At 39.8% G+C, this 27,655-nt stretch overlaps 1 protein-coding gene across 5 annotated transcripts; it reads right to left on the bottom strand.

Moving 5' to 3' along the window:
* ZBTB43 (zinc finger and BTB domain containing 43) lies at nt 1-27,279 on the bottom strand. Of its 5 annotated transcripts, none has more exons than XM_041725949.1 (3): nt 27,160-27,279; nt 4,419-5,657; nt 1-436 (listed from the first exon to the last, which is right to left on the bottom strand). In XM_041725949.1, exons 2-3 carry the CDS (start codon nt 5,632-5,634, stop codon nt 258-260), a joined length of 1,395 nt encoding a protein of 464 aa, XP_041581883.1. In that variant the 5' UTR covers nt 5,635-5,657; nt 27,160-27,279; the 3' UTR covers nt 1-257. The 5 variants fall into 5 exon arrangements, 4 of the variants coding, with proteins under 4 accessions (XP_041581883.1, XP_041581881.1, XP_041581882.1 ...); XM_041725947.1 differs by adding an exon at nt 22,892-23,016 and having other exon boundaries at nt 294-5,657; XM_041725948.1 differs by adding an exon at nt 22,892-23,013 and having other exon boundaries at nt 294-5,657.
* Nucleotides 27,280-27,655: the final 376 nt, after the last annotated feature.

Below are 27,655 nucleotides of genomic sequence, written 5' to 3'. Positions count from 1 at the left end.
TATAACTTTTATTCTCAAGGGGCAAAAGCCAAGATGAAAACAAAGACATGTGGTCATATAACCAGAGTGAAAAACAAAACTTTTACAAAGTTGACGGATAACATTTATTAAAACATGTCATACAAAAGGGCATGGTCTCTTCTATAAGAAGAAAATCTTAAACAGTAACATTCAATAAAGTAAAACCATGCTGTACACTGAAGACAGCAATATATAAAGACAAAACTATTCAACTTTTGCAACACAGGCATAACATTTCACAAAATATCAATAAGATATGCACCTAATGATAATCTGTTTATCATCAAATGGTTTTGTGGTCTAAGAGTCACTTGACTTGCATAAGTAAAGTAATCTTCTGGAAGAAACATTAGGAACCTCATAAAAGGAAAGAAGGCAGCAGCAACTGACATTATGACACAGGCTTCAAGCAACACTAAAAAAAAAAAAAAAAAAAAAGTCACATTTGCAAAATGTGTTCCAGCATCTTCCCATTGGGCACTATCAGTAGAGATCTGAAATAAGAAACATGTACCTTAAAAAAAAAAATGTACCTTTAAATGTGTAAGTAGCAAAGAAAAAAACCAACCAAACAAACCCTGGTTTTACTAAACAAAGTTAGTCACCCATGAAAGCAATTAGAACACAAAATTAGTGTGGCACAGGTGGGGGTTGGGGAAGGGGATAAATATGTTGCTTAGTTTCCAACATTACTAAATTATCAGAGATCTTTACAAGGACAAAAACGTGGATCTGGTGTGATGGAGTCCTCTCCACCCTCACCCAAGTGGGGGGCTGCAGCAAATCCCCCTCCCCAGGACAAACACAACTGAGCTGCTTCTGCTCTGCCCCCATGTCACTTCAACAGCAGCTTGGGAGAGCGCATGCCTCCACAGGAAGGGGTCACTGAGACCAAGCAGCTCTTCCCAACAGCTGGAAGCCAGTGCTGGGTCAGTTTAGTTCAGCAAATGGCCACCAGAATCAAGACCCTCTGGGCAGACTCTTTGAAAGTCGTGGCCTACAGAAGGGATTAGAGGAAGGTGAGATCTACAAATGAGAATTAACAGGCTGGGGCCCAGAAGCGCCTGAGGATAGACCTCAATACTCAAGGAAAGGCTACTGTATTCCTTCCTTAGATGATCCCTACTTGACCAAGTAGATTGTTGTGATGTATAGATAAAAAATAAAAGGCATGGTATAAATACTAATATTAAATACCACTGGTGGTGCCTTGAAGCCCTTTCCCACTGGGACTGGAGAAGAACCACAGTTAAGACTCAAAGTAGGGGACAAATACCTAGGTTGTAGGCCATTAACGCGATCCCTGAAAGACTGTTTGGAAAATGTTACCCACAACTATCCAAACTCATTTGGAAGGATAAAGATTTTCTAAAGCTGTACTGAGGCTAAGGAAAGAGACTATCCAACCCGAAGTGGGCAGGAGAAAAAAGGTAGTAATCCAGTATGATTTCCTAATCCTAAAAAGCAAAGTGTAAAAAAATTCACTTTCACTATCCAAACTAAGGCAATCTCTTTCCCCCACCTCTCTGAACATGGCCAGCATTTCAGATGCCCAACCATCTCACAGGGTCTGGCTGACCCGATTAGCAACCCAAATTTTAAAGGAAACCCCAACTACCATAAACAACTTAAAACAGCAGATGTGAGGAACTTACATTTTAAATTCTATACTTAGCTGATGTACATCTAAGGATTTCAATAAAAGACACCTTTCTTCACAACACATGAAATAAGTCCCAGCACAAGTGACTACTTCCCAAACTGCCACCCAAGGGCTGCCCACCACTCCTGGTTAAACAAGAGTTCTTCATCATTACTCATAACAAAGGTGCTGTGCTAATTGCAGCATAACTGAAGAACCATTTTTTTCCCTAGAATTTTTTATTTATTCTAGAATACTTTCTAGAATATTTTTATTTTACCTCCCAGACTCTTCTCCCATAATGTCCCAATGCTCAACTGAATAACAATCTTAGTGGGAAACAGCACATCAAACCTTCCAAACAGGCAGAAAATGATTTGCTAATACCATGGGAGAAGGTGATCAGTTTTGGCAGAAAATGGCTTCACTGCCTTAGTACTGAAATTAGTAGGAATAAAAAAACAATTTCTCCTCACACATAATGGCTAGGATCATTCCTAAAATCCATTGGCTTCTAACATGGAAAAAAAAAAAAAAAGAGAGAGGAGCAATTGAACTTTGCTTGCACAGTCACCTCTATACACATCTGTCAGGTATGCAGAGAAAGGACTGTTAACTGGTGAAATTTCGACACAAAGAGAATATTAATGTGGCAAACAACCAAGAGGTAATATCTAGTTTCTAGGTTAAAAAAATCAATATATATATATCTATAATAAAGTTTTAAATACAAAGTGCTTTTTATATATCGAGAATGATACAGTGTTAATGAATAGATAGATCCCTGTTCTGTAATGTTGATTACAAGAGTTAACTGGTAAATAAGTACTTTCTTTCTCCCTTCCAGACAAGGTTCAACCAGTAAATGCCTTTGTGGTTGGAGCTTGAGGACTCAAGGCAATTGCCAGCAATGTCTATCACATTAGAGCAAAGCCAAACTTTTAAAACAAAATTTCGACGGGATGAGCACTGGGTGTTTTTCTGTATGTTGGCAAATTGAACACCAATAAAAATTAATTTATAAAAAAAAAATTTACCTCAAATCCAGGAAAAGTTTTTATTTTCAGGAAAAAAGTTTCCACTTGGAAGTAAAAGACCAGTAATTTGTGGAAAAGTTGACATAATAGTAGCACCCTGTCCTACCCTAGTGAGAACTTCAGGTATATGACACAGCTTGAAAGCATCCTGAATATATGCTTCCTTTTTAACCTAAAACATCTGACAGAGCTGCAGAAAAGGTCGCAAGAACAGCTGCTTTTCTTGCTGGTTTCTGGTAAGTACAGCTATGTGGACTTGTAAATTTATGCAGCTTTACCTAGAATTTGGGAGCATGAATCTGTAGACTACTTTCTAAAGTTAGGATTCCTTTTTCCCCCCTTGAAAACACATCCCAGCACTCCTAAAGAACTGGCAGCATTAGCTCAGTGTGCCCCTCTAAAACTACATCCTTTACCAGTGTATTTTCAAGATTCCTCTTGCTTGGGCAGTTGTTTTTCTCCTGCCGCTCAAAACTCTGCTACTTAGCAACTCTCACTGACAGTTGGAGTGTCACTATAGCCCCCTATAAACTCCTTATGCTTGCAGGTAACTCTCAACCATGACTTCTGGCTCATTCCCACTAACTGTGGTCACTGAATGACCTCTTCAGGAAGCATCATAATCTGAGAGAGAAATGGCTGCAGCAGTCAATGGTACCATGGTAGAGTCAAAGCAGGCTAGACGCCTACTAGCCACAGTGCAGATCCCACTGTGTGGATGCTATAATTAAACAGGATTTGGGACAGCAAACCAATTAGAAATACCTATCTCTGGCACCCTAGAGAATTACAATTAGATACAATTGTCCAAACTAAATGTTAGTACTAAAATACAAAATTTTGCCTTATCAAGAATCTGAAACACATCGTGACAGTGGCATCTCACAGAAATTGAAGCTTGTACCGTTAAGTTATTTGTTTCATACTTAGAACGTTGCCCTCTTAGCATCGCCATAGTTTTTAGTTAAAATACCCTTTAGAGAAAATAAAACCAGAGAAAAGAGCTCTGTTAATCAATTTAGCATCCTAGGAATCACATTATTTGTAGCTTTTACATTAAGTAGCATTTCATTCAGTGAGGCAGCTACCAAAACAAATCCACATTACCTAAGTATCTATGGGGAAAGCTAAATAAAATTCCAACATGACCTTTATGTCATGAGTGATGAGTGATCAAAATTTGCTGCCACCTGAAACAGAACTGGTAGGTTGGAGTCCAGTTCCAAGCGCAGGTGTCTCTATCACCAAGTCCACCTGCCTCAATCTCAACAATGGGCCTGAAGGTTTACCTTGCCAGTTGGGAGGTGGGTTAACTTCTCCCCATTACCCACTCCAGGCCTGGACAGGAACATACAAATTTGAGGAATTAGATTTTTAAATTGGCCTACTTAGAGCTGGTCTTTCAGAAATATCTTCCATTTTTTTTAAGCTTCTCTCATAATAGCAAGTAGCACGCATCATCTGTGCCCAGATTTGCATAATTACCATAGTTTATTTTTGTGCCTGCCACTCAAGGGCCAGATCCTATTTTTAGTTAGCCTCAGTCGTATTCTGCTCAGCCTTTGCAGCTTCGTAGGACTTGGTACAAGAAGTCACATGCCTGTGGAAACTGTCCCTCCACATAAATCTCTTTGCACAGATATTACACTCATACGGCTTTATGCCTGTATGAATTTTCATGTGGCCCACGAGATGATGCTTCATTTTGAATTTCTTACCACAGACACCACAGCCATAAGGCCGAAGACCGAGGTGCATGCTCATGTGTCGATCTCTCTGACTCTTGTGAGTGAAACTTTTCCCACACTGACAAGGATACAGCTTGTCGGTGGCGGAGAATCCTAAATGGGAAGCTTCTTCTTTAATCCCTGTAACCATTTCAATATTCTCACTGTAGCCTGATGCTAGGGCAGCCTCCTGTCTATGCCCAATTAGATTCCCATCTGACCTCTCTCCAGAAAACTCCTCCATAGAAGAGCCATAGAAATCCACCTGCTCATCATAATTGCTTTCATCAGCCTGTTCATCAAACTCTGCTTCCACTTTTTTTTCCCCGATATGAAAGTCTTCCTCTACTCCTGAAGGTTGGATGGAGTGCTCTGTCTGAATGGTATTGATGGATTCAGTGACCTGGTGCTCATCATAGGGTGCGTGCACATCCATGCCCTCACATGCCTGTTCAAAGCGCTCAGGCTTCACGTGGATCCAGCGTTTGTGAGCCATTATGCTGGGTTTGCTGTACATGGGCCGGGTGTAGTGGAATTCGGCACTGTCACTAGCCCCCTCCTCTCCATCCTGGCTCGCCATTTCTGTGCTCAGCCGGTCATGCTCTGTGGACGAGTTGCTGGGAAGGTATTCATGCTCAGTGAGCTGAGATGACAGCTCGTCTTTGGTGCTCTCCTCTTCATTCTCTCCATCCCTTAGTTCTTGGGCTTTGGGGAAATCAGCATGGCCCCCTGAGCCTAGCTCAAAGCTCTCTACTAGGCCATTATAACTACTGCTGCTTGGAGACTGGTGGTCACTGCCATGATTTAACTTCTGACAAAGGACTGTAGGATTTCCCTCTAAAACCTCAGTGCATTTGTCTACCACATGCCACATCTGGAGGAAGCTTGCTGCTGTTAAGTAACTAACAATTTCTAGAGCAGGCATTACTAGACGTCCCGTATAACTAGACAGGAGAATGTTCTCAAACACCCTTGGGTTCATCACATCAGGTAAAACAATCCTCCTGCTGTTTTTCAGGAGTACCTGGTCACAAAAGTAGGGTGAGCTGGCAGCAAGAACGGCTTTGTGTGCCCGGAAAATGTGGCCTTGGACAACAATGGAGACATCACATAATTGTCCTTGCTGGCGCTGCTGGTTCAGTTTCTGCAGAATGGTACTGGAAAAATCAGGAAATTCTACTCGAAAAGAGTTTGTTCCAGGCTCCATTTCATCACAAATCTTGTTCAGTGCTACAAGAGAAAAAAAAATTAGTACTAATTCTGGCCCATACAGAAACTTGTTCACTAAGAAAACAAAGACAAGTTCGACAGTTCCATAAAGTCCCCTTGCCTGTGCGTACTGGTAGGTGGAACATTCATCCCCCAGAGCAAGTCTTGCAGGTGTGAGTATGCCCCAAACAGGAACCACCCACCACTCTTCAGTATTAACTCCTGATTTTGCCTATGTCTGTGAATGAAAGAATAGAAACCACAAAGATGTGATCTGTAAGCTATACAAATCTCCTAAATCAAGCCAAGTAAATATTTCTAGTCAAAACAAACATCCTATCCAAAAGGCCAAAAATTTTAAGAGACCTCAGATTCGATCCATATTTGCCAAGTTGGGGTGAGGAAGTGAGGATGGAATTGTGGGAAGAAGGAAAAACTATGTAAAGGTTCTGAGACAAGAATGAACTCAGCAACTGTAAGGAACTACAAGGAAACCATTAGGCTAGATGCCAGTGCAGGAGTGAGGGAAAAAAGGGTTGAAGTGTCCAGAACAATCTTGCCTTCGGTCCCTCAGCACCACAGGGGCAATCTCACTGAAGCCCAAATTATGTGAGTTTCTCTGGTGGCCATCAGAATTCTAGCTCTTTATGAGCTTCTGATGTGAAGCAGAATGAAGCAGGATGGCAAGGTATTCCTTCTATCTGGTGGTCTCCAAGTTGTTTATAGACCAAAGAGCATAGTAAATATTGTCCCTGTTACTGAGTGAACTCAATCTGAAGATAAAGTTGTAACAAAGAATAAAGGACTGTGTTGTAGTGACGACATTTACAGTAGTAAATATATTTTGTGGGGCAGTCAAGCATTAGAGAAAATTTCTAATCCAGCAACAAGCAACAAGATAAACACTGTTTGAAATCCTGCTCATGCCCCATAATTCCATAGTAAATGAAAATAAACTAGTAAACCCAAGAGATTTATTGGTGCTATCCATCACCTAGCTCTAATACTATATCCAATGTTAAATACCAGATTTTATAAGTATGAGATTAAACACAAAACAAAACAAACTCCCAAAGACTGAAAGTCATCTTTCAGAGACAGGGAGAAAGATCAAGAAAATAAACTAATGTTTCTTAAGTAATTACTATATAGCAGAGACTGTACACCTTTTTATCACTTAATCTTTATAATGACTCTGCAAATGTGGAGACTGATATTCTCAAGTTCAGCTATTTCAAGTAACTTTCCCAAAGTTAAAATAAGAACTAATTTGTATTAAATTGGGATAGGATTCTAGGTCTGACTTCAAAGTCTATGCTATTTTTCCTATAACATCGCCAGCCTCTTCTGGGAAGATGCCAAAATACCAGGTTAGTCATTAATAATTAACAAGTAAAGACAGTATTTTTATTTTGTTTATTTTTATTTATGTAAATTCAATCAGCGAATGTATAATACATTATTAGTTTCAGATGGAGAGATCAGTACTTTATCAGTTGCAAATAACACCCAGTGCTTATCACATCACGTGTCCTCCTTAATGCCTGTCTACAAAGAAGTATTAATTTATGGCTATACCTCTTAAAACATTTTGTGATAACTTAAAACAAACAAAAGTACACCAGGAAACAAACTATTCAGGTATTTGCAATTTCAAAAGAAGAAGTTAATTAGTACATAAGCATAAGACTTAGAAGCATGGAAATTCTGAGAACGATATCTAGGTAAACATTCTCTGCTGGGCCACAAAGATCACCTTAGACTTTTGAAAAAATGGTGGGGTGGGGGGAATACACACACGTAAAAGCATTTACAGAAAATTGCTTAAAAAAACAAAACTCGGGGGGATCCCTGGGTGGCTCAGCGGTTTAGCGCCTGCCTTTGGCCCAGGGCGTGATCCTGGAGTCCTGGGATCGTGTCCTGCGTCAGGCTCCCAGCATGGAGACTGCTTCTCCCTCTGCCTGTGTCTCTGCCTCTCTCTCTGTGTCTCTCATGAATAAATAAATAAAACCTTAAAAAAAAAAAAAAGTAAAAAAAAACCCCACAAAATTCGGGATGCCTGGGTGGTTCAGCGGTTGAGTGTCTGCCTTCGGTTCAGAACATGATCCCAGGGTCCTGGGATCAAGTCCCACTTCGGGCTCCCCCGGAGAAGCCTGTTTCTCCCTCTGCCTAGGTCTCTGCCTCTTTGTGTCTCTTATGAATAAATAAATAAAATCTAAAACAAACAAACAAAACAAAAAACTCTTCACTATTTATTCCTACTATTTCCCAAAGAAAATCACCATTAAAAATTCATATATTTGGGATCCCTGGGTGGCTCAGCAGTTTAGAGCCTGCCTTTGGCCCAGGGCATGATCCTGGAGTCCCGGGATCAAGTCCCATGTCGGGCTCCCTGCATGGAGCCTGCTTCTCCCTCTGCCTGTGTCTCTGCCTCTCTCTGTGTCCTTGTGAATAAATAAATAAAATCTTAAAAAAAATATATATATATTTCTAGAAACTTCTTTGTGCATATGTCAGAATAAATCATTTATATCCTTTAAAAATCCCTACCCAAATGGGTTCATTATGTACATTTTACATTTTTTTCTCACTTAATAGAGCTTGCAGATCTTCTGACATGGTATAGACTGATTGTGTCCCCCAAAATTAATGTTGAAACCTATTCCCCTAAGGTGATAGCATTTGGAGGAGGGCCTTTAGGTGATGAGACCACGAGGGCAGAGCCTTCATGAATAAAATTAGTGCCCTTATAAGAGAGATACCAGGGGTGCCTGGCTGGCTCAGTCAGTAGAGTATGTGATTCAATCGTGAGGTTGTGAGTTTGAGCCCCACACTGAGTGTAGAGTTTACTTAATAAAAAAATTTAAAAATTAAGAGACACAGAGACTACTTTGCCCCTTTGGCCATGTGAAGACACATGGAAAAGGCAAACCATCTATGAACCAGGGAGTGGATCCTCCCTAGAATCTGTAAGTGCTTTGACTTTAGACTTTGGAGCCTCCAGAACTCTGAGAAATAAATTTCTGTTGTTTATAAGCTACCCAGTCTTTGGCATTTTGTTATAGTAGCCCAAATGGACTAATGTATCACATTAGTACAGAAAGAGCTAATGCAGTTCTGTTTAATGACTATATAACTCCTACTATATGGACATATCCTAATTTAAGCAGCTCTCTTCTTATAGAATTTCAGTTGTCTGGGCTTTAGAAATTATGAGCAATGCTATTATAATATACACAATATAATTATATATCTCTGCATAACTATCTCAGCATATCTTTGGAAACATTTAAAGGTAATCTCTACCAGTGGGACTGCTTTGACATTTTTTTAAAGATTTTATTTATTCATGAGAGACACACAGAGAAAGAGAGAGAGAGATCGAGAGAGAGAGAGGCAGAGACACAGGTAGAGGAAGAAGCAGGCTCCATGCAGGAAGCCTGACATGGGACTTGATCCCGGGTCTCCAGGATCAGGCCCTGGGCTGAAGGCAGCGCTAAACCGCTGAGCCACCTGGGCTGCCCTGCTTTGACATTTTTTTTTTTTTTTGACATTTTGATGTATATTACCAAGCTACTGTCCAGAAGGGTTGCACCAAGTCATACTCTTACCAACAGTAAACAACAGTGTCTACTCCTCCACAGTCTTAACACTAGACATCATCAAACCAGAAAAAAAAAGTTTGCAAATCTAAGTGAATATCCATGATTCATTGTCATTTTGATCAACATTTCTTTAATTATGAATGAGAAAGATATTCTTTATTCATGTTTACTGGTCATTTGTTTTTACTATAAATTATCATATTCTTTGCTCAAATAAATTGGGTAATTCATCTCATTGATTTGTAGTTTTTTATAAACGAAGGAAATTAACTTTGAAATGTATATAAATTACCCAACCTTCGCTTTTATGGCTCCAGGGTTTTGTATTAGACATAGAAAGGCATTCCCACTCCAAGGTTATTTTTAAAAAGTAAAAAGAGGGATCCCTGGGTGGCGCAGCGGTTTGGCGCCTGCCTTTGGCCCAGGGCGCAATCCTGGAGACCCGGGATCGAATCCCACATCGGGCTTCCGGTGCATGGAGCCTGCTTCTCCCTCTGCCTATGTCTCTGCCTCTCTCTCTCTCTCTCTGTGTGTGACTATCCTAAATAAAGAAAAATTAAAAAAAAATTAAAAATAAAAAAATAAAAAGTAAAAAGAATTACTTAGTTTTCCCCCAGTACCATTTTTTTTAAAAAAGTATTTAAATGTTTACTACACAAAGAGTTTGTTTTGGCATAAGGAATAAGGTTGGGATCCAGCCCTTTTCCCTCCAAAGTATCTAGCCTATTTTCCCAACACTATTACTAACTACTAATCTTTTCATCTCTCTCTTTTTTTAAAAAAAGATTTTATTTATTTATTCACAAGAGACACACAGAGAGAGAGAGGCAGAGACACAGGCAGAGGGAGAAGCAGGCTCCATACGGGGAACCCAATGTGGGACTTGATCCCAGGACTCCAGGATCACGCCCTGGGCCGAAGGCAGGCGCTAAACTGCTGAGCCACCCAGGAATCCCCTCTTTTCATCTCGATGAAAGTGTCTTTTGTGGTATCTTAAAAGACTGAGAACAATACTTTTAAAAACAATTCTTCAAAAATCAATGTCATAAGTGATTAATAGAGAAAATGGTGGAGTAGGAAGTTCTAGGGATTAGTCCCTCTACCAAAACAACCAGTAAACTGCTGAATGATCAGAATCAACTATTTCAGAATTCTGGAATCTGATCAGACACTTGTAGCAACCAAGACAATGCTCACTGAAGGGAGAGGCTGCTGAACCTCACTAAAAGACCTGTATGTTGTGCATGCACAAACCAACTATAATCCCCTGCCCCAGCCTGTGGGACAGCGGCCCACATTCCTAGAGTGGCTGGCTCACACCAGGGAGGACAACAAGGATTAAGTCCTTCAAAAGCTGTAGGGTTTGCATTCTGGCCAGTATGGTGGATCCATACAGTTTTGTTTTGGCCCCCTTAGGCTGCAGTGGCTTCCCCAGCAGCATTGATTATAATTTTGTTTCTCCCAATCATAAGATTTTAAAATAACAAACCCCCCCCCCCCCACCCCCCAATTCCTCAGGACCTGGGTCAATGTATTTAAAGAAGTCTGTCAGGTCACAGGCCAGCCACATAGATACAGCAACAGAAACTTCAGTGACTACGTGCAACAAGGGGTACAGACTGCAAAATCATTTGGAAAAACTGTCATGCAAACAGACAATTACAGCCCTCAACAAGTAACAAAAGAAATCCCATAGGATGTGAAGAATCTGATTTCAAGAGTTACCATACTAGAATACTTAAATGTTTAGCTCTCACCAAAAACTACAAAGTATACCAAGAAAAAGGAAAATAGGTTCATTCACAAGAAAAAGAATATTAGAAACTATCCCTGATGATTCCAGACATTGGAATTACTAGTCAAAGTTGTTAATTATTTGCCTGGCATATGCTCAAATTGCTTAAAACAAAAACCTCACTATGGACAAAGAACTAAAGGAAATCAGGAGAAAAATGCCAGTAAGGAGCTATAAATTATAAAAAGGAACCAAATAGAAATTCTGCAGCCACGAAGAATAATAGCCATATCGTGGGCTGTACTATATCCCCCCCAAATTCATATGTTGAAACCCTGACTCCCCAAGTACCCTGGAAGGTGACTATTTGGGGAGGTAACTTTTATTTTTTATTATTTTTTAAAAAGATTTTATTTATTTATTAGAGAGAGAGAGAGAGAGAGAGAGGCAGAAACAGAGGCAGGGAGAGAAGAAGCAAGCTCCCTGCAGGGAGCCTGATGTGGGACTTGATCCCAAGACCCTGGGATCATGCCCTGAGCCAAAGGCAGATGCTCAACCACTGAACTCAGGTGCCTGGGAGTTAAGTCCTTTATTTTTTATTTTTTTTGAGGTAAGTCCTTTAAAGAGGTAATTAAAATAGGGTTGTTAAGGTGGGCCCTAATCCAAACTGACTAGTATTCTTGTAAGAAATAAAATTTGGGACACACAGAGAAGCATGTGGAGTGTGCACAATGTGAAGAAACAGTGAATAGGTGGCCATCTGCAAGCCGAAAAGAAAGTTCTCAGGAAAAATCAAATATACCAACACCATGGTCTTGGTCTTCTAGCCTCCAGGATTGTGAAAAAACAAATTCCTGTTGTTTAAGCTACCTAGTCTGTGGTGTTTTGTTTGAAAGACATAAGAAACAAATACAAGTTGAAATTTAAAAAAATCCATGAGTTTAATGGCAAATTTAAGTAGGCAGAAGAAAAAAAAACACAAAGGACAAAGCAATTGCAATTATCCAGTCAGAGGACAGAAAGAAAAGTGAAGAGAAATGAGCACAGTCTCATTTCATGGTATCTGTGGGATACCATCAAATGTACCAACATGCATACCATGGTGGTCTCCAAAGAAAGAACAGAAACAGTTTTAAAAGAAATATTGGTAGAAAACTTCCCAAATTTGATAAAAGACAAACCCATACATCGAAGAAGCTCAAAAACTCCAAGCAGGGTAAAATTAAAGAGATCCACATTAGACACACTATAAGTTAAATAGCAGAAAGTCAAAGACAAGGGAAATGAAAGCAGCAAGAAAGAAGTGCCTCATCACATAAAAAGGGAGCTTTAATAAGATTCACAGCTAATTTCTCATCAAAAAACGTGGAGGCCAGAAGGCAGTGGTATGATATACTTAAAGTGCTAGAAGAGGGCAACCCTGGTGGCTTAGTGGTTTAGCGCCACCTGTAGCCCGGGGTGTGATCCTGGAGACCCGGGATTGACTCCCATGTGGGCTCCTTGCGTGGAGCCTGTTTCTCCCTCTGCCTGTGTCTCTGCCTCTCTCTCTCTCTGTGTCTCTATGAATAAATAAAATCTTAAAAAAAAAAAAGTGCTAGAAGAAAAAACTGTCAACTAATAATTCTCTATCTGGCAAAACTATCCTTTGAGAAACTAAGACATTCCCAGATAAAAGTTAAGGGTATTCATTACCATTCCTCTACAAGAAATGATTAAAATGGTGTCCTTCACGGCAGCCCTGATGGCTCAGTGGTTTGGCACCTGCCTTTGGCCCAAAGTGTGATCCTGGAGACCTGGGATCGAGTCCCACGTTGGGCTCCCTGCCTGGAGCCTGCTTCTCTCTCTCTCTGCCTCTCTCTGCCTGTGTCTCTGCCTCTCTATATATATATCTCTCATGAATAAATAAAATCGTAAAAAAAAAAAAAAGTGTCCTTTAGGCTGAGATAAAAGAATACTACGTAATAATTCCAAGGCCTATGAAGATGTTATCCATGACAATAACATGAAGGGGGTGGGATAGAGATGTGAGGAGCACAGTGTTTGTATACTATTGAAATTAAGTTTGGGGGCATCTTGGTGGCTCGTTGGTTAAGTGTCCATCTTTGATTTAGGCTCAGGTCATGATCTCAGAGTAATGAGATGGAGCCCCAGGTGGGGTATGCTTTAAATTCTCTCTCCCGGGATCCCTGGGTGGCGCAGTGGTTTGGCGCCTGCCTTTGGCCCAGGGCGCGATCCTGGAGACCCGGGATCGAATCCCACGTCAGGCTCCCGGTGCATGGAGCCTGCTTCTCCCTCTGCCTGTGTCTCTGCCTCTCTCTCTCTCTCACTGTGTGCCTATCATAAATAAATAAAAATTAAAAAAAAAAATTTAAAAAAAAAAAATAAATAAATTCTCTCTCCCCACCTCTCCCTCTGCCATTCCTCCCCCCCCCGTCCCCCCCCCACTGCTCACACACATGTGTGCACTCTCACTTTCTTTCAAAAAAAGAAACTAGGTTTGAATTAGTCAAACTTGGTTGCTAAATTTAAGATATTGATTGTAAACCTCAATATAACTAAGAAAATAATATACAAGAAAAGGAGAGAAGAGAATCAAAATGGCATACCAAAAAAAGAGTTAATAAATGTTTTTATCCTATTTTTGTAAGTAACTGTTTTTAAAAAGTAGTAATGGAAGAACTATGGAAAAAAAACATACAAGATATACAGAAAACAGCTAAATGGTAGAAGTAAACCCTTCCTTATCAGTATTTAAATGTAAATGGATTAAACTCCAATTAATAGGTGGAGATGGGCAGACCAGATTAAAAAACATAGGATTTATTTATATCTTGTCCATAAAAGACAAATAAAATGATAGAAAAGATATTCCATGCAAGAGTAACAAAAAAGAGCTGGAGTGGCTGTATTATTATCAGACAAAATAGACTTTAAGTCAAAAAGGTTATAAGAACAAAGGACATTATATATTGATAAAAGGTTCAATCTATCAAGATAATGTAACAACCATAAATATGTATGCACCTAACAAGAGAAACATATATGGAACAAGATATTATGAGGCAAAAATGGACAAAATTGAAGATCCGATTCTGATTCCTTACTTTCAGTAATAGAAAAAAACAGACTTAGAATCTATAAGGAAATAGAGAATTTGAACAACATTACAACAAATCAATGACACCTAAGACATAACACAGATCACAAAAGTAAAGAAGCTCTGATACATGCTATAATATAAACATGCTAAGCATGCTAAATCATGCTAAACATTAAAGAAACCAGACACAAAAGGACACATGATGTACAATTCCACTTATGTGAAATATCTAGAATAGGCAAATTCAGAGACAAAAAATAGATTAGAGGTTATCATGGGAATTACGAATGGGAGTTATTAATGGGTAGAGTTCTCCTTGGTGTGATGAAAAAAATTAGGGGGTAGGAAAGTGGTCCTGTTTGTATAACATTATGAGTATAATTAATGCCACTTGAAAATGGTTAAAACAGCAAATTGAGTGATATATATTTTTAACACACATTTTTAAAAAACCTGGGAGAAAAAAAGCAACATAACTTTATTTTCAACTATGTCAAGGTGTTAATGGTCCTTATAATTTAAAAGTATCTGACCCTCTGGGGGGGCCTGGCTGGCTAAGTTGAAGTATGTGAATGTGACTCCTGATCTTAGGATTGTGAGTTTGATGGGATCCCTGGGTGGCGCAGCGGTTTGGCGCCTGTCTTTGGCCGAGGGCGCGATCCTGGAGACCCGGGACTGAATCCCACGTCGGGCTCCCGGTGCATGGAGCCTGCTTCTCCCTCTGCCTGTGTCTCTGCCTCTCTCTCTCTCTCTCTGTAACTATCATAAAAAAAAAAAAAAAAAAAAAAAAAAAGGATTGTGAGTTTGAGCCCCATGCTGGGTATAAAGGTTACTTAAAAATAAAATACTTTAGAAAAATAAAAATAAAATGCAAGTATCTGACCTCTGCCCTTATCTTTGAGTGAGTGTGGTATTTCTATACATTCCCTGTTCTTACTAACATGCAAAGCCTGAACCTCTCCTTCAGGTTTTCCTGTTACATAAGCCATATTTGCAAACCCATACGCAGTTGTGATCTATATTAATAGGATAGCTGCTGTTTCAATTTTTAAAAAGACTTTCACAGAAGTAATTAACTCACTAAAATAATACATAAACAAGTAAACCAACATAAAGTACTATATGCAAAGTACTCTGGGGGAATTTCTATGATGGTCAAGAAATCTCACTGTCCAGAGTTTATAATATGGCAAAGGAGATTAAAACAAACAAACAAACAAACATGCATACAACCCTATTATTCAAGGCAAAGCATGATAAAAGCACCACAAGAGAACTATAAACCCAAAAGAAATTCAGGGGAGGGGACCTGGTATATCCTACAGTCATATATCCTTTCACAATAAATTTTAGGATCACCAGAGTAGAGGAAAGATTTGAAAGCAGTATATAATCCTCCTCATCTACCATATCCTAACCAAAATAATCAAGGAAAAATGAAAAAATTGGATTTAGTCTTGCAAACCAGGGACCAGAGTAATCTGGTTAAACTTTAATTAAGCATAGAGTGGATATGGGGCCAGACTGAGAGACATTACCCCTGCAACTCCACCTACGACCCCTCAAAATCCTGATAAGAGTAGCAGCGATCCTGAGATAAGAACACTAACGCCTGTTCATTTGGAAGGTACATCCATGGCTAAAACCCCAGGATGGATGGACTATGGGATAGGTCCTGCAGATTGGCAATGTTCAGAGCTTGCTGCATTGGAATACCAAAGGTTTCATAAGCCTCAGCAGAAATTTTTAGAAACTTGACATGAGAGTGTGGGGCTGAGTAGTAGCCCCAGGAAGGAAACAAAGGCACAGCCCATCATTTGTCAGCTGGGCCAAAGAGACTAAAGTAGATGGGTCTCTGGTACTAGAATTTCACCAACACAGAAGAAAGTACACAGAGCTCAAGCTCTCCTAGGAGTATCTAAGACCTAGCATCTGGTCCCAGACATTCAATTCAGGCTAACCCCTGGTGTCAGGATAATTCAGCTCGTCCTCCAGCTAAAGAGCTGAGAGTTGATTCTAACAACGTTTGGGTATACGGTAAAAGACCTCAAAGAGGGAAAATTTTCAGACCCAGCAGGATGTTTTCCTCTAAAGAATAAAAAACCTGGTTGGTTTTATTCTAAGTACACACAGTCTGTATATACATTCTACAGTAACAAAAAAGAAGAAAATAGTAAGGGATAAACAAAGAGCACAGTTGTTTTGTTTAAAGTAAGCTCTATGCCCAATGTGGGGCTTGAACTTAAGACCCTGAGATCAAGAGCCACATGCCTTGCTTGACTGAGCCAGCCAGGTGTCCCTAAAGAGCACAGCTTAGACAGCATTTTAATTTTTATTTATTTTAATTTTTAGTAGGCTCCATGCCTAGGGTGGAGCATGAACTCACAATCCCAAGATCAATACCTGAGCTGAGACCAAGAGTCAAACACTTAACCAAATGAGCCACCCAGATGCCCCTCTAATATAGTATTTTTAAAATGACGTTTCCAGGGGCACCTGGGTGGCTCAGGCAGTTAAGCATCTTCCTTCAGCCTAGGTCATGATCTTGGGGTTCTGGGATTGAGACCTGCATCAGGCTCTCTGCTCAGTGGAGAGTTTGCTTCTTCCTCTCCCTCTGCCCTCCACTGTGTTGTCTCCATCTCTCTCAAATAAATAAGTAAAATATTAAAAAAAGTTTCTACAAACTTATGAAAACATGGTCTTTATGAAAAAAAGAGCTGATAACTTAAAGATACAGAGAAACTAATAACAGAGTAGAACTGCAACAGTAGAAAATGGAATCAGTGATGTGGAAAGCACTCTGGGGGAACTTCTATCAGACTACAGAAGGATGCAATTAGCAATTATGAAAACAGCAAGATAAGAGAATAGAATATGAAGACAGAGAATAGAGATTCAATGTATGGCTAATTAGTGTCCTTGAGACAAAGAACTGAATAAAGTAGAAGAACTAATCAAATATTTGATAGAAGTTGGGATGCCTGGGTGGCTCAGTGGTTGAGGATTTGCTTTGGGTCCTGGGACTGAACACCGCATAGGGTTCCCTGCATGGAAACTGCTTCTCCCTCTGCCTGTGTCTCCACCTCTCTCTCTCTCTCTCTCATGAATAAAATCTTCTTAAAAAAACCAAAAAACACAAATATTTCATTGAAGAAAATTTCTGAATGAAAAATCTTGAGTATTTAGAAGTCTTACATCAGTAGTGGGGACAAATTAGCCCCAAACAAAATGCAGGCGGCCTGGGCCCTGCCCCCCAGCGCTCGGGTCGCGGCCTCCCCCGCCGCACCCCCACCGCCACTGCCCAGCCAGCCGGTGCATTAAAGATTTAAACCGAAAAAAAAAAAAAAAAAAAAAACAGATCTGTTAAACAGATCTTAAGAACAAGCCTCAAAAGGATCAAACTATTTAGAATATTTACATAGTACAAAGATATCAAGAGCCCAACAAAGTAAAACTCATGTCTGGCATCCAGTGAAAAATCACCAGGCATGCAAAGAAGCAGGAAAATATAACCTATTAATAAAGAAAAAAAAAACGTAATCAATACAACAGACACAGAAATGACAAATTTATAAAACTGACAGAAAATTCTGTATTCCATATGTTTAAGAAAATTAAGCACAGTAGCTAAATAGGGAAGCTATAAAAAAAAAAAAAAGACTCAAATTGAATTTCTACAGATTAAACACAAATAAGCAAACACTGAGAATAACAGAACACTACAGAAGAAAAGATCAGTGAATCTAAAAACAAAGCAATATAAACAACCTAAAATAAACCAGAGAGGGGGAAAAAAGGGCAGGGGAAGGGGAAACAAAGTATCAGTGAACCATGAGACAACTTCAAGGCACCTAACTGGAGTCCCTGAAGGAAAGCAGGTGGAATGTATAAAAACTGTAATTTTTTTGAAGAGACTATAGCCAAAATCTTCCCAAATTTCATGGAAACAAAATCCACACATCCAAGAACCTCCACAAACTCCAAGCACAAGAAGCATAAAAAGAACTTCACTAAGCCATACCATAATCCAATCACTTCAAACCAGTGATGAAGAAAAACTCTTAAAAGCAGCCAGAGGAAAAAAGACCCATTGTGTACAGTGAACCAAGGATAAGAAAGGCTGCAAACTTCCTGTCAGAAACAATGGCAGTCAGGATAGACAATTCAAGGTAGGAGGCATCCTCAAAGTATTAAAGGAAAAAACCTGTTAACTTATATTCTATACCAAATCAAAATAGCTTCCAATAAAGGCAAAATATTTGTTCAGATACAGAAAAGACAATAGAATTCATCACCAAAAAAGATCCAAAGTCAAAAGAATGGGAATACGAAAGCAACAGTAAACTAGGCAATGTTATCAATGTCAAAGTAAGATTCCATGTAAAAGGCATCAAATGGGACAAAATCTTACTGTTCTTATTTTGCAAGTTTATTCTTAGTTGATGAATTTCATAATTCAGTGAGGTTTATCTTGCAAACTGTGTAAATATAACATATTCTTCAAGAAACAAGTGACAGAAACATAACTATAGTAAAAAATATAAATTTCTTCTTTTTAATCTTTTTTTTTTTTAAGATTTTATTTATTTATTCATGACAGACACAGAGAGAGAGAGAGGCAGAGACACAGGCAGAGGGAGAAGCAGGCTCCATGCAGGGAGCCTGACGTGGGACTCGATCCAGGGTCTCCAGGATCATACCCCAGGCTGAAGGTAGCGCCAAACCACTGGGCCATCAGGGCTGCCCTCCTCTTTTTAATCTTTAAATCAAGTAGGCAAAGGATAATTAGGGCCTAGAAACTTAGATTGGTATCATTGGTAATGCTAATTTAACTGAAACATACAACCTCTACAGGCTACAAATAATACATCTTTTTAAAGTTTTTATAGGACATTTACACACACACACACAAAATGGGTAAAGAGCGTGTCAGTTATTCTCAAAGCAAAAATGCATACATACAGCACGTCTGATTATGTGATTACACAATGTAATAAATCCAGGAATATTAAAGAATAAATTTTTAAAACCCCATCTAATAATTAAACAAAATCCTTAATTCTAAAACAATGAAGAAATTATTTTTTTTACAATGAAGAAATTAAAACTGCCATGTCCAATTTACAAAATTAGGAATAAGAAATGTAATATAATAACATTATAGAAACTATAAAATAGAAGACAATTCCACACTTAAATTTTAAAATCTCACTGATAAAAAGTTTTACAGAAAAATATAAATTTTCAGAATTGACCCGAGAAGAAGAAAAATCCAAACAGATAATTGTGGAGAATTTACACCAAATAATTCACATGATTTCCAAAAGCATACCAGGTCTAGAATAATTTATAGGAAAATTCTACAAAGCAAATTAATTCCTATGCTATAGCAACTGTTTCAAAGGAGAAAAAAAGGAGCAAGGGAATAACAATGGAAGAAAAACCTACTACTTTTATTTAAGCCTTGGTATTGGGGCACCTGGGTGGCTCAGTTGGTTAAGCTTCTGCCTTTGGCTCAGATCATGATCCTAGGGTCTGAGATCCAGTCCCACATCTGGCTCCTTGCTCAGTGGGGAGTCTGTTTCTCCCTTTCCCTCTGCCCCTCCCAACCCCACTTACTCATACTCTCTCTCAAATAAATAAAATCTTAAAAAAAAACAAAAACCCTAGTATCAAAGTTAGATACGAAAGAAAAAAACTCTAAACCCACCTCACTTATTAACATAGAAAAATTATAAATCACATGGCATTCTGGTCTGTTTTCTTTAATCTCATAGGGGTCAAGTGCACCGTGAGTGTGGCACTGAAGAAATGGAGTTCTTGCTCCCATCCCACTTAGGGCAAGCTCCCTGACTGTTGTAAAACTACCACCAGAAAGCCAGCTCACAAGCTCTCTCTGAGCTCTCTTCAAGACCACTCTTGGTAAACAAAGTTCATTACCTGTGCTTCCTTCTACAAGTGACAGGGAGTGCTGGGAGATGACCCTGGGAAGGTCTACTCTGCTAAAGGTGCAATCTGAACTCTAAATGTGGGAGCTGAGGGCAGCACTGGAAACTCAGTGAGATGCTGTGAACTATGTTCAGGAAAAACAATCTGCTGATGCACTTAAAAGCAAGTCTGAAGTACTTCAGTAAGTCTGAAGTACAGGCTTAATTTCAAGATTTCAGCAAATCGAGGTTTGAGGTGATGAAAGTTTAACAGTGAGTATGGAAAAGAGAGATGGAATCGGTAGGGCTGACAGAATTGGCAGGTAGGAAGATGCAAGGGTAGGGCAAGGCACAAATAATACCATCAAGGGAATGAAAAGATAACCTCCAACACAGGATGCAAATCACATTAACTGTTAAACGACCTATATCCAGAATATATAAAGAACTCTTAAAATGTAATAACAGACAACTGAAAATGGGCAAAGGATTTGAATACGCATTTCTCCAAAGAAGATAAACAAATGAGCAAACACCAAAGATGTTCAGTATCATTATTCACGAGGGAAATGCAAATTCAAACCACAGTGAGATATTACCCATTCAGATGGTTATGATAAATAAGACAGACAAAAACAAGTGTTGACATAGATGTGGAAGGATCAGAACCATTACACACTGCTAGTGGGAATATAAAATGGGGCAGCCATTTTGGAAAACAGTTTGGCAGCTCCTCAAAGAATTAAACATAGAGCTACCATGTAACTCAACAATTCTACTCATAGGTATATATCCAAGAGCATTGAAAACATGATATCCACAAAAACTTACACATAAATGTCCACAACAGCATTATGTATCATGGCCAAAAAGTGGAAATAACTCAAATGTCCTCATCTGATGACTGAAAAAATAGGTTTTATATATATACAATTAAATATCATTCCATTTTATTATGTATGTAATTATTAATTATTTATGTATTGTTATTATACTATGTCATTCTCTTGGCAATAAAAAAGAATGAAGTGCTGATAGATGTGATAACACGGTCGAACCTTGAAAACATTATGCCAAGTCAAAGAAGTTAGACACAAAAGGCCACATCGTATAGAATTCCATTTATAAGAAATGGCCAGAATAGAAAGGTTTATAGACAAAAAATAAATCAGTGGCTGCCAGAAACTAAGGGGAAAGGAAAAGGAAGTGAAATTGGTTTGTGTGTGTGTGTGTGTGTGGGGGGGGACTGTTGAATGAAAATTCTAAAATTAGACTGCAGTGATGGGTAAACAACCCACTGAATATACTAAAAAGTTTAAAAAAAAGATTTTATTTATTCATGAGAAACACATAGAGAGGCAGAGATACAGGCAGAGGGAAAAGCAGGTTCCCTGTGGGGAGCCCAATACAGAACTTGATCCCAGGACCCCAGGATCACAACCTGAGCCAAAGGCAAATGCTGAACTACTAAGCCACCCAGGTGCCCCTCTAAAAAACTTTTAATTGCACATGACTTATACCTCAATAAAGCTGTTTAAAAAATAAAGTTACCTATACTGACCACAAAGTTTCCAAACTGGGTAACTAGGAAAATAATTTTAATTAGTAGGAATAATAACAGCATCTACTATTTACTAAATGCATGGATTGTACCAGAATCTGTATAAAACCACTGTATTTTATGTCATTAATCCTTAAAATAATCCACTGGATATGTATTTTTTATTCCTACTGTATAGAAGAGGAAACAGAGGTTAAGCTACTTGCTTAAGGTCATATAACCAGTGGGTGGTAAAGTTGAAATTTAAATTCAGAACACTTGCTCAGGCCCAATACAGCTAGAAGACAATATGGAAGATAAAAGTGAATACTATTTTCACAAATACACAAGTGAAATAATCTATAATATACAATGTATTCCTAAACTCCAGAGTAAATTATTCACCATCCTCAGACTTACTGAAGTACTAGCAATTTTATTTATCCTGCCCATTGTTTCAGAAAAACGAAACACCAACAGTAACTATTCTAAAACATGCATACCTATCCCCGCTCATTCCCTACATGGCTCACGGAGGCTCTCTGGCTTTTTTAAAAGCAGAGGACAACAAGGAGACTGAAGAATCACTGAGTTCTACATGACCTCCAAGATCTCTTCCAACTTTGATGAGTTTAACAGTTGCCTGTATTCATTATACAGCTAAAGGACAGTATGCCAAATGTTATGCATCATTTAAACACAATTTCATGTCTTAAAAACACAGACAGCATTATAATAGGGAAACAGACCCATCAGTCTTGAAGCCCTCCAGAGATTTCTTAATCAGAACAGAGGGTAATTTGCATACTTACTGTAGGGAGCACATTTAAACACAGTAAATACCACTTTAGTAAATCTAAAGGCTGGTACAAATGTACAAAAATACCAATACCTATGCCTACCAAAATTCTTTACATTAGTCAAATGCTTTACAAGTTCACAAAGCAGACTATGGAAACTTGGATCCTGCAATACCCCTGAATCCTCATATTCATTTTAAAGATGAGCAAACTAAAGCTTAGGAAGGTTAAAAGACCTGCCCAAGGTCATATACCTGAGAAGTGATAGGTCAGGATTCAAATCAGTTTAATTGAAATCTAATATTTTCCAAAGTTAAAAAAAAAAGTCACTCGGCAGAGAAGTTTCTTTGAAATTAAATGCCGTAAGGGTAAGATGTAGAACAGCGACTGACCTTAAAATATGCAATAGCTCCTCCACAGAAGAGACGTAAGAGAAATTCTGGTCTAGAGCAATTAAATATAACTACATCATTATTTTTGCTGAAAAAGAAACCATTTTAGTAAATAATTTTTAAAAAACCTGTCTTTTTAGTAATTTCATAGCTTACCTAATGCAAAGCTGGATTCCTGGAAAAAAAACCCCTTATGCCATGACCATCACAAAGCAGTATGGATGAAAGAGGAAGAGGAACCCATTTCTCAGTTTTGCTTCAAATTAAAATTGCACTGACTTCTGAAAGAAAAAAAATCATGTTGAAAATGTAAAAAAAAAAAAAAAATACTGGTGACATTTACTATGTCCATGTGCCTTGCTAATAAATACTACAGGTGTGTGAGCAGCAGAAACTAAACTAATCAAGATCGGTATTTTTGGTTATATTAACTTCTATTCTGTACTTTCTTTGCTTCTGTGTTGTATTTAAGAGACTTTTAATTTTGAAATAATTTTAGATTTACGGAAACCGCTGAGCCACCAGGGTTGCCCCAGTTTTATTTTAATTTTTTAAAGATTTTATTTACCTATTCATGAGAGACACACAGAGAGAAGCAGGCTCCCTGTGGGGAGCCTTATATGGGACTCAATCCCAGGACCCCAGGATCAAGACCTGAGCCAAAGGCAGACGCTCAACCACCGAGCCACCCGTGCCCCTCTTGCCCAGTCTTAATAACATCTTATGTTACCATGGCACATTAGTTAAAAGTAGAAAACCAGTATTGATCAATGTCTATGTAATTTTACAGAATTGAGATATCCTCTGGAAAAGTGTTTTCGGTCTCCAGATCATTGCCAATCAGCACCTCTACAGGCTCTCCTAATTGGAAGACTTTAGCCAAAAAACTTAGTAAAACCTATTTTAGGATTTTAAAAAAATTACGCTACCTACTTAATGAGGTTTGGTTCTGGTCTCCTTTTAATTTTAAGCCACTGCTGAATGTTTTACTTAAAACTTCAGGGCAAACATTCCATTGTAGGAAACTCTGAGATTCAAAAGATTCAAAAGAGAAGGTTTTGTTCTAATCACTAACTCCCCATTTATCGGTCATCCTGCCATTACATTACAATATAGCCAAGGAAATGGTTTTATTTTATTTTTTTAATGTATTTATTCATGAGAGACACAAAGAGAGAGGCAGAGACACAGGTGGAGGGAGAAGCAGGCTCCCTGTGGAAGCCCAATGAGGGACTCCATCCCAAGACCCCAGAATCACAATCCGCCAAAGGCAGGCACTGAGCCATCCAGGTGTCCCAAAGAAATGGTTTTAAATGTACTCTCAAATTCCTTAGCACTTGGAGTAAGAAGCTCAAATCAAGAAAAGCAGAAGGCCGAAATAGCACTCAGTTTCAGGAAAATGATTAGCTACAAACCAACAAAATAAAGGAAAGTTGTTTTCCTCAACATGTTACAAATAAGACAAAAATCTTTCTTTTCCAACTGTAAATATAAAGAAGGGAAAAACGGGATCCCTGGGTGGCGCAGCGGTTTAGCGCCTGCCTTTGGCCCAGGGCGCAATCTTGGAGATCCGGGATCGAATCCCACGTCGGGCCCCCGGCGCATGGAGCCTGCTTCTCCCTCTGCCTGTGTCTCTGCCTCTCTCTCTCTCTCTCTCTCTGTGTGACTACCATAAATTTAAAAAAAAAAAAAAAAAAAAAAAGAAGGAAGGGAAAAAATAAAAGTTCATAAAAACGTAGAGTACATTCAACTGATTTTAAGAGGCATATTTCAAAATTTCTGCAATCAGGATATGATGGCCAAGTGGAAATTTTAATGCTTGTCACTGCCTGAGACAATGATAGAGCATTCCTGAGAGCCACATCAGTGTTTCTGAAGGCACAAAAGAGGACACTGTGGAAACATATGGACTCAACTCTGAACTGAGAAGTACTCAAAAAGAGTAGGAATGTTAAAAATTTAACAAACACTTTAGCCAATTTTTTCACTTATTTTTCTTTTTATTTAGCATTAGAATGATGTCTTTTAAAAATGTCTAAATAAGTCTAAAAATATTTTCTAAGAATTTTTATAAGCCTAAATGATTAAAAAAGCACATGTCATAGCTAAATGGACGGTGTTTTTTTCTCCTTTGGTGGTACAGAAAACAATCAATGGTATTAGGATTCAATACAGTATTAATTCAGCTGCAATATCTCACAAGAAAGCTTGAAAAACTACCATACTGGCAACCTGATAGCTTAAATAAGAGAACATAACATAAAGGCCTCCCCCATCAGAAAACACACAGGAAATGACATATAATTTTGCATTATCATAATAACAGGGCTATTTTTCCAACCCTAAAGTTTTCTTTATGTAAAAAGTAAAATCTTTCCTCAAATTTCCCATGGGTCTGCAGCAGATGCCTACACTGAATCCAAGAACATGGAGGGAGAAGAGCCAGGGCAGGAATTTGCCACAAGTAGAAAGCTTAAGGGAAGATTTTAAGCAAATTCTTTTAACTGAACTCCTTTTCTGAGGACATTAGCTATGACAAAAGCAGGTATCAACAAACGTAGGTTCAACTAAATATTCCTAAGACACACAAAATAAATTTTTAAAATCACATATTCAAAGAGCTGCTTAGTTCCAAGCTTCTCCAAAGAGCAGTTTGGGTTGTTTGGTTGGTTGGTTTTATTCTGTACTGTGGTAAAATACATTTAACATAAAATTTGCCATTTTAAAGTGTACAATTAGTGGCATTAAGCACATTCACAGCATTGTGCAACCATCACCACTATCCATTTCCAGAACTTTTTTCATCATCCCAAACTAAAACTCTGTATTCGTTAAACAATAATGCTCCATCTCTTCCTGTCAGGCCCTGATAAGCTATATTCTACGTATGTCCCTATGAATTTGCCTATTTTAGATACCTCACATGAGTGGCCTCATAAGATATTTGTTCTTTTGTGTCTGGTTTACTTCTCCGGTGAGTACTTTAGTAAAGAAAAGAATGAATCCCGGGGATCCCTGGGTGGCGCAGCGGTTTGGCGCCTGCCTTTGGCCCAGGGCACGATCCTGGAGACCAGGATCGAATCCCACATCGGGCTCCCGGTGCATGGAGCCTGCTTCTCCCTCTGCCTGTGTCTCTGCCTCTCCCTCTCCCTCTCTCTCTGTGACTATCATAAATAAATAAAATAAAATAAAAAAAGAAAAGAATGAATCCCAAATTATTAGGTTTCTTATCATTTAACTGTAGATACTGACACGATCTCTGAACTATGCATACAGCTTTCTCAGAAATCCTGCTATTCCATGAGCCCCATGAGGCAGAGAATCTTAGACTGACTCTTCCTTAGCCTGTAGACAGGTCTAGTTCAGCCGCTGTAACGCAAAGAGCAGGCTCTTGAGAGCCCCGGAGGCCATCCTGGGGTAAGGGGCTGGAGCAAAGGGAAGTGGAGGGCTGTGCAGGCCAGAAAGCCATGCATAAAAAAAGACAAGTATGTATCAAGATACTTTGGCCCTGAGATGGTCTCTGGTTTGTCTCCCAGGAGGAGTTCCTGCACCAGCACACTTGGGCTGGGCGGCACCTGTCAGAGTTGAGGCCAGACTGCAGTGTAGTCACTGAGACTGTCACCAGTTGCAGGAAGCTTCACGGGGTCATGAGTCATTCTGCATGGCTCAGAGGTCCGGGCAAGCCTGCCCTGCTCCGCCCAGACAAACCTAGTTAGGAGACGCACAAACAAGAGAGAAAAGACACAAAACTGGCAGAAACACAGACGGCCAAAGAGCAAGGCTGACAGGCAGGCCATGAATGAGAGTGAGGACTGAGAGGGAAACACAGGGTCAAGAGTCACATAAGCAAAGTAGAGACAGAAAAAAAGGGTGCAGATAGAGATGTGCTCAGCAAGAGAAACTGGGGAGAAATACAAAGTTGATAGTGGCAGAGTTCAGAGGCAGAAAGGGCAGGTGACAACAGGTGACAGAGACGTCAACAGAGGTGAAACACTACTTAGAAGCAAACGGAGGCAGACACCAGCCAAGTCCGGGTGCTGCCTGTCTCCCGGCTTCGGCTCAAACCCGAGGCCGCCACGCCGCACCCACTCGGTGCCCCCGAAAGGCCGGCGGACGTACCCAGGCGGGATCTCTAAGCGCTCTGGCCCGCCGAGGTCCGCCGCCGCGGGGTGACCTTGGACGAGACGCTGCTTCGGGGGCCTTGGGTGTCGCGGTCCGCGCACCGGGCTGGCTGGAGACCGTAGGAGTCGGCCTCGGGCGCGGGGACTCCAACCGCCCGAGCGCGGCTTCTTAAGCATTTGGGTCTGCGGAACGGGCCTGCCGGGCCGGGGGCGCGCGCGCGCCGGGACCTGCAGAGGAAGCCCTTAAACCTCTCCGGCTGCCCTCCGTGTCCCCTGGCTACCTGTTGTCCGACTTCGCCGTACCTGCTAAGGGCTCCGCGTTCACATAACCCGCTCGCGGGACACTTTCCGCCGCCAGCGTCAGGCCCGTTCAAGCCGTAGCCACCGCGACCGCCTCAGCCTGCACCTCCCGCCCCCGGAAACGCTTCCCGGTTCCGCCCCCGAAACTGCCAGTGCTTCCAGGGGTGCGTCAGAGAGAAAACGGTGTGCGCATGCGGGACTCTCCTTCGGGGCGGGGCGTGAGGGGAGCGCGCTGTTGCCGCCCTACTCCTGCGCAGTGCAACCTGGCGCAGGTCAGTAGTCTTCAGGGAGTCGGAGTGAGGCCAGTGCTGGGGATTAGGGAGCTGACACCAAGTCCTAACCCCTTTTCTTTTCTTTTCTTTTCTTTATTTATTTATTTATTTATTTATTTATTTATTTATTTATTTATTTATTTAATAAATTAATTTTTATTGGTGTTCAATTTACCAACATACAGAATAACACCCAGTGCTCATCCCGTCAAGTGCCCCCCTCAGTG

Source organism: Vulpes lagopus, chromosome 12 (assembly GCF_018345385.1).
Source record: "Vulpes lagopus strain Blue_001 chromosome 12, ASM1834538v1, whole genome shotgun sequence".
NCBI lineage: Eukaryota > Metazoa > Chordata > Mammalia > Carnivora > Canidae > Vulpes > Vulpes lagopus.
The sequence above is the reverse complement of the archived record's forward strand: the minus strand, read 5'-3'. Positions and strand labels throughout refer to the sequence as shown.

Coding starts and splice junctions, on each gene's coding strand:
- ZBTB43 (XM_041725947.1), bottom strand. CDS start 5,634: ATGGAGCCTGGAACAAACTCTTTTCGAGTAGAATTTCCTGATTTTTCC.